The following is an 8,439-nucleotide window of genomic DNA, read 5'->3' on the forward strand; positions in this document are numbered from 1 at the left end:
ACATAAAAAACCGAAAAAATTCTTTGAAAGAACTGTGTGAAACAAAATTTATTAAATATATAAAATTTTGTCCCTATGACAAACAGCGTTAGAAAAATCTGCACACGAAAAAAAGTCAGGATTTCATAAGAACTGACTCATATTAGTGAAAAATTAATTGAAAATATTTCATTAAGACAAAAAACTTTGAATTTTTGTTATTTTGAATGACTTATATATTTTTTTTGAAATTGACAACAAAAAACGAGAATTTTGTATTTATTGAAATCAATAAATATTGTCATTATAGCTTCTATTTGTTTTAATTCGATTGATTTTTGTCAATAATTTGATAATTTTCATGAATGATAAATTAACCTTCAATTATTTCTTTTTGAAATAAAACAATTTTTTAATGAAGATCAGGAAATTTCAACAAAACAATTATTTTTCTTTTAAAATTATTGCATTTGCCAAAATCATACACAAGAATTTATAATGAAAAAAATGAAAATGTGTTCGAAGTTTGGAGATATCTCAGATTATTCAAAAATGGTAAGTCTACATATCTGAATCTGAATTTTGGAAAATATAAGAATAATTAGAATGTTTTTCATTTTTTTTATCTTGGATATAATATTTTCGATTTCTAATGATAATTATTATGTGAAAATTATGCAAATGAAATTGATCAAAATACTTATTAAACTTCATAACAAATGTTTAACTTATTCAAGAGAATTAAGGTATTATGAAACAAAAGCAAATTATGTTGCATAACAAAAGAAAAATAAAATCGACATTTATTAAACATGCTGCAATAATACATCATTGATGTGAAACAAATCCGAGGAAATGAAATGAAAAAAGATTTCTCTTTTTACTAATGATTCCAAAGAAGAAGAAAAAAAAAACATGAGAGAGAGAGAGAGAGAGAGAGAGACAGAGCCAGAGAAGAAAAAATGAGATAGATAATACACTGATCTGAATAATATTCAAAGACAGTTGAAACAACAACAAAGTCTTCACTCTTCTGAGACAGTTTTCACATGAAAATATTCAAATTCATTCAAGAAAAAATAATTCTATTTTGTTAAAAAACATTTTGAAAGAAATATAATAAGGTTTTTGGTTTTCTTATTTTTGAAATTTCAAGACTCAAAACATATCGAATTTATCTTTGTTATAATTTTTTCTTGGCTCAGAAATCAGGATGAATAAGAGAGTGGTTTCTTTTCGTTTGATGAGTCAATAGAAAAATATTGAACAAAAAAGTTCTGCAATTATATAATACCAAATTATCATATTTGCAAGTTTTCCAAAAGAATAACATATAAATCAGTTATTTGATATTTAATAGACAGATGTACAAAAACATTCTCGTGATTATTTTAGGAATCAAAATCTCAAAGTCCATTATTGCTTTTAAACTATTTCATTTGGAATATTTATTTTTGAATACAGATAAGTGACACTTCCAATTGAAAATAACCAAGCTTTTCATAAACAACAATCACTGGCTTTTGAGACATTTGAAATTTTTATTTCCATTTAAAACGTAAATAAAAATTTCAATGACAACAAATATTCTTTTAAACCGATACGCCGAAAAAAGTCATGACTATATGAAAAGTTTCCCATTTTTTCAGTGGATTGATAAGAAATTCAATAGTTTCGGAATGATAGGATAAATGGATAAAAAATTTGGATAAAATATTGAAATGTGAAATAAGAAAAGAAAGTGAAGATAAAAAAACGCAAAAAGAGTTCTATGATCAGAGTATTTGGCAAGATGCTTCTTTAGGGGAACCTATTTATTTTTTCATTTATTTTGTTTTGAAATATTTAACTTTGATATTATCAAAACACCTGAAATAAAGTTTACAAAAATGTTAATGATCATGTTATTGTTTTTAATGAATTTTTGAATATGAAATGAACCATTAAATGGAAAAGTGATCAAAAAAAGTCAATTTCGGAAATTTCACTGAATAATCTTCTTTCCATTCTGAAGCCGATCCACCATCCCTTACTTCATATTGAGATGTTTCTGAAGAAGACGAAGTTGAATCATCGTCAACATTAATATTCGGCAAAATATCATCTATATCTGAAATATCATCTTCGCTTTTTTCATATTTTCTTTTTTTCTCTTTTTTCTTTTCATTTATCAATATATTTTCTCCGATTTCCATTTCCGTTTCATCTGTTTCATCAGTATCATCATCATCATGCATAATTTTCAATTTCATTTCATTTCTGCTTTTTTTTTTCAAAATTTCATCAGATCGAGTCATATCCAATACGAACTGTTCAAAATAATAATTCTTTCTTTTTGAAATCAAAAAAAGAGATATATAATCTGGAAAAAATTTTATTTTGACCCCATGAGAAGGAAAAAACGAACTCAAATGGCTCCAAAAACCTTCAATTTTGTTTGTACAAGCTTTGGAATCTGGATCGACACAGTTTCGTTAGTGACAAACAGTTTTGTGAATGAAACTGATTTCTTCAAGGAAATTGCACGCCTTCCACTCATCGCTATGTATTTCTGTTACTTTTTTTATAGATTTTTCAATAATTGGAATCAATGTTCTTTTGCTTCTATTTGGAACAATTTGAATTAGTTTTTTTGCTTCCTCTTTATCGCTTCTTTTCTCAATAGCTCCAAAAATCCATATTTGTTTCTTCCTCTTCCCTCTTTTGTACTTCATCCTCCTTCATATTGCCTCATCAATTTGAACAATAACTCCTTCACCACCTAGTGAAATATTTCGTTTGTTGATTAGTTCTGTTGCAACGTTCTCATAACACTCCCCCAATATCCTATTGAAGATTTCGTAACATCTGTGATCAGTCTGATTTTTGTAACTGATAAACCAATCCATAACATCAAAATAATGAGAAGAATTTGGTTCAATTTCAGATGAGATCCGAAAATAACTGTGTTCTTGGATGCTGAACGTTTGATTGAGCACTTTTTGCATTTGAAAAATTTGACATATGTTGATTTTTTTAAAAAGATCATTTTTCGAGCGCATTTTGGACAAGTAGCATTTTGATTATTCATCACTTTCTCGTAGAACCATTTCTAGGTTGAATGAAAGTCTCAAAATATTCGAAACATTGATGAAATAGATTCCTTTTTGCGTTTATCTAGTTCGATCAAGAAAAATGATGGATCACTATTGCATTATTAATTCATTTTTCCTAAATTTTTTGTGATATTTAAAACGCTTTTTTTTATATGGGACAAAATATTTGACTTCAAACATTTTCATTGAAAAATTATGCATATGTGTGATTATTTTTTTCATCAAATTTTTTCTCACAAAAATTTCGGTCCGAAGATTTCACTTGAATATCAAAAAATGAACTTTGAAAAGTTAAAATGCTAATTGAATTCATTTGTATCTATGATTCCGAAAAAAATATTTTTTCTCAAAAACAAGGAACATGCTTTTTCTTTTTTGAATTCGGAATTTCTTTCAAAAAACCAACAATCTTTTAAATAACAACTCACCGAAAAAAGTCATGGGTTCAAGAATAATCACCAATAATAGGGACATAATTTTTGACTTCAGGCACTTTCATTTAAAAATTATGCCTCTTCGATGAACTTTTTGTGATCAAAAAATTTGAAGTGAATGGGTTTATTTTTTGAAATACATGTTATTTCACACAACATGATGTTATTATATCAACGATACCTGTTTACGGATATGAAAATCAAATTTGTTTTGAAATCTGAGCAAGCAAAATAAAGTTATAAGTGAAACAATTATTTTCATGCTTTGTGCATAAAAAGCTTGAAAGTCCGTATTTTCCTCCATATTATTATGAATACGAATTTGGACATAAAACGAATGAAAAAGACTGGAATCTCAATAAAGCGTTATTAATAACGATATTTGGGTACCCTTAAAGTAGCCCTTTGCAGAGTATTTTGATTTAGCATTGATTTGTTAATTCATTAATTATTTCTTTACTCAATAAAATCACTCTTGATATTGATTAAAAAAATTATGTATCAACCCAATACAATATTTTATTTAATTTATATTTTAATTTATTTAATCACAATCAAAATAGTTTATAATAACATTTTGACTGTTTTCTTTTTCTTATGGAAGGAAATGCTGCTGCAGATTTACAGAATTCATATGCAAAAATTTCAAGCAATTTTCGAAATTTTGCTGAGGAGATGCGGCAAAGAAGAACTGAACTTAAAGATAAAATAAAAAACAACAGAAAAAATCCGGAAATATTGAGGAAATATGTGTGATCATTCAGATTGTAAATTATTTGTACATTATGCTTTTTAAGGAACGAAAACTTGTTTCCCACAAACAGTTTCTTCACAAACTCGAAAACCAAAAAGAAAGATCAAGGGAACTAGAAAATTCACTTTTCTTTCTCGATTACAAACAAGATTATTCATTTGACTCAACTGGACTCGAAAGAAATCTGTATGCTTCAAATTTTGTTCTTGAAAATGTTGTTCCACAAGAATAAATTTCACAATTTAGGCTTTCAGACGACTTATGCGATCAGATATTTGAACGAGGAAATTCTAATGAGTTTCCAATCGTTTCTAATGCAATTCAAAACGAATTTCTCCCAATTAATGATTCACAGAATTATTCTAATCGATCAATTCATGATCATATGAATGTATCAAATGGAAGTTCAAACGTTCCAAACTCATCGTCAAATGATTCACCTCTTCATACATCCGAAAGTCGCGAGTTACAACAACAAAATTCACCAGGGCAAGAACAGCGTAGATGTTCACAGCCAACCACTCCCCCGCCACCTCGTTCAAATAGATCAACTCCTCTTTCTGTATCTTCAATTCCCACAGAGCGCAGATCAATTTCTCCAGCAACTTCATCACCTTCTCATACGCCAACACCACCACATCCGCCCAGACCTCCATTATCCCCAGCATTTTCAGGAGTATTTTCGTCTGTTGTTCTCACTTCAAATGGAAAAGCAGCAACTGGATCGCAAAAAAAAAGTGCTTTAGTTCCGCTGACCGCCCAACTGTTCACTTCATCCATTTCATCTTCTTCAAAACCTTCACATCCTGCTTCTCATACGCCTTCGCCTGTGCAGACACCTCTCTTGCCCCAAGCAATATCTCCTTCCAATGCAGAAAACACAACAACAATTTCAATGAATCATTCTTCTTCTCAATCTTCTTCTTCTTCTTCTTCTTTTCCTTCAACTTCTTCTTCGCGTGACTCGCCTGCTCAATCAACACGTTCTGCTGCTTCGCATTCACGTCACAACTCTTCTTCGAACGTTTCTGAGCATTCTCAAGCACCATCCTCTCCATCTCGCAGATCTCCTTCATTTTCTCGAAACGCTTCTCCAAAAAGCATATCCAAACATTTCAAGAACACATCTCATCCGCTTGACGAAGGAGTCATAAATGAAGCAGCTTCACCAACAAAATCAAAATCAAAGTCCAAAGCCAAATCAAAAAATGAGCCGGATGCTGAACAACAGTCAGAATCTGGAAAAGAGTCAAAAAGACAAATACGACACTCACGCAGGCCTTCACAACACCGATCCCTTTCACCACCTCACGTACACAAACACACCGAAAAGAGCTCTCCTTCAGAAAACACGCCACTTTCCTCGCCAGAAGCAACACCTAAAATGCATTCAAGAACTCATTCACAAAGCACTCCATCAGAACCACACACACAGAATGCACCGTCTGCTCACACACATCTCTACGTGCGGCTATATGCTCCTTCCTCTACGCTTTCGTCTGCTTCCACTTTCACTGACATCCCGCGCCAGTCGTTCTTCCACCCGCCTCCTGTCCCCGTCTCACCACAGGCTTCGAGGCGCCCGCAGTCTGTCTCTTTCATTCCTCTGCTTCCTTCTGACACGCGTTTGTCTGGCAAAGCTACCCCGCCATTTTCAGCTGTTTCTGTATCGGGCTCATATTCTGTGCCTTCGCCGCTGGCTTCTTCTTCTTCTTCTTCTTCTTCTTCGTCGTCGTCGTCATCATCATCATCGCCAAAGGGACAGCTGAAGCTCACAAACACTGTCAGCTCAGCTGCATCTTCTCCAAAAACCTTCGTAGCAGCCTCGTCCCACTCCACAAAAATCATCCTTGGAGAAGGGACTTCACAGAACCAGTCCGAAAAAGATGCTACAAACACTCCACAGGCAATCATCGTCCCTTTAAAGGCTGTTGAACTTGCATTGCCTCTCAACAATTTGCCTGCTGCTATCAGCGGATGCTCTGTAGAAGCTATTTCCTGCTTTCCTCCTTATGAAAGAAAACGCTTGGACAATTCTTGCTCTCTCTTCGCATTACTCCATCTGCCTTTCTCAGTGTTCTCATCTTCTTCATTTTCTGCATCTTTGCTTTCCGCATCAGCATCTGAACCTTCTGCTTCTGCTTCTGCTTCATCTTCTTCCATTTCCTCGTCCTCTTGTTGTTTTCCTTGCTGTTTGTCCAATTTGCATCTTCATCCGCTGTCCATTGCTCAATCTATTGTGAAAGGGTTGATGCATCTTTCAGAAGTGAACGACGCTCTTTTTTCCACTGCTGCCTCACAAGTCTCATCTCTCTCTGTTTTCTTATTACCAAGGCAAGATGATGGTTCACAATCTATTGCTCCAGACTTGCTAAAATCTCTTTCCTACTCATCCTCATCTTCTGCTTCTTCGTCATGTTCATCTTCCTCATCCTCCTCTTCATCTTCTGCATCTTTTTCAAAAAGTCAACTTTTATCATCAAATACTGCAACGGATACAATTATCCCATTTGATCCTTCTATTAATTGTAGATGGGAAGTATTCATTACAACAGAAGAACTAACAACATCAGAAATACTGCGTTGGTCATCACCTAATGTGTTGATTGAACAAAACCATATGAAAGGAAAAGAAAGCGATGCGACATATGGAGTCGGAATGCTGCTTTGGGAGATGATCACAGGGGTAATTCCATTCTATGGTCACACAGCTGTAGATGCAGCAGTTGCTGCGTTTAAAGGCGAAAGACCATCGATCGATGATGCTTTGTTCGAAGACAGAAGAAGCAACTTTCAGACAGCTTCAAAGGCAGCGAAGGAAGCACAAGGCGAAATGGGACAGAGGAAGAAGCTGCTGAGCTCTGTGAGGCAGATTGTTGAGCAATGTTGGTCGTGCGAGGTGCCTCTGCGTCCATCACTTTCTCTACTGCAAGACTTTTTGGAGGCGAAAATTAAAGTTGAAGATGAAGATGAGTTATTGATAGATGCAGTGATTTGAATTATGTTTCTCGGCTGAAAAGAGTCTTTTCACTTTCATTGAGAAAATGGTCAAATATTGATAAAAAAATATCATTACTATCTGTTATTCATCAATTTTTAGTTGCTTCATTTTAAACAAATGTTCAAAGTATTTTTAAAAATTATTACGAAATTTAATTGAACGAAAGGCCCAACACATTCAACAGCACAGCAACTTGATCTGAAGACGGTGCAAGAAGTTGCGATCGATTATGTGCTGGTAATGCCAGAAAATAGAACACAAGGATAAAAGTATTCTACGCGCATCAATAAATCAATGAACGAGTTCGAAATTAGAAATTAATTTAACAAAGGTGATTGAATTGATCTTGTTTAACAATTAGTAATTGCGAGTCTTTATGTGAATTTTATTTGCTGTTTCCTCCAAAAAGTACTGAACTTTTAAGGATCAATTTCGATACCACACAGAGAAATTGATCGTTAAAAACTATCGATCAACGAAAGTCACTTTTATAAGACTTGATAAACATTGCCAACAATTTGTTTTACAAAAATCTTCCTCAATCTTCTTTTTCTTGCGAATAATCAATTTTTTTGTGAAAAATTTAGAAAGGATAAATTGAACAATTTTATTAACTGAATTATGCATTTTTCTTTTTCATTTTATTTATAAATAATTTCTTATAAATTCTTATCAACTTTGATAAAGAAAAGAAAATAATGGAGAAAAGTGTTAAACAATTATTTTCGTTCGTGGGATTTGCAGATGTAAAATAAAGAAAGCAACTTTCTTTTGTTGCAACCTCTCAAAACCTCGCTAAAAGAACTTTCATCATTCAAACAAAAATTTTAGGTAAATTATATGCAAAATTATCCAATAAAAAAATTCATTTTTTTTCTTAATCGTTTTCTATTTTTATTCATTCACCGAACATCAATCGTTCCAAATTTTCAAGAATTAAATTTCTATATCTCATTAACACTTTCGAAACAAATGTGAATAAATTCTTGCACTGGTGCAAATAAAAAAATCATAAGCAATCATTTATTATCATTGCTCATTTTTCCCTCAATTGAATGAAAAAAACAAAAATAAAATTCATTTGTCACCTAATTTTTCTCTCCAAACATTTGAATCAAATCCCGCTCTTTGAGAGAGAAGTGATATGAAAATGAATAAAGATACGATAAAAAATTT

General features: G+C 32.4%; 1 protein-coding gene across 1 annotated transcript; it reads left to right on the top strand.

Moving 5' to 3' along the window:
- Positions 1–4,647: 4,647 nt before the first annotated feature.
- Positions 4,648–7,260, top strand: MONOS_7372 (uncharacterized protein; the record flags this gene model as incomplete). Its single annotated transcript, XM_067877691.1, has 1 exon — positions 4,648–7,260. The coding sequence occupies one exon, from the start codon at positions 4,648–4,650 to the stop codon at positions 7,258–7,260; it is 2,613 nt and encodes an 870-aa protein (XP_067730508.1).
- Between the last annotated feature and the right edge of the window lie 1,179 nt (positions 7,261–8,439).

Source organism: Monocercomonoides exilis (assembly GCF_001643675.1).
Source record: "Monocercomonoides exilis strain PA203 chromosome Unknown scaffold14-1859848, whole genome shotgun sequence".
NCBI lineage: Eukaryota > Preaxostyla > Oxymonadida > Polymastigidae > Monocercomonoides > Monocercomonoides exilis.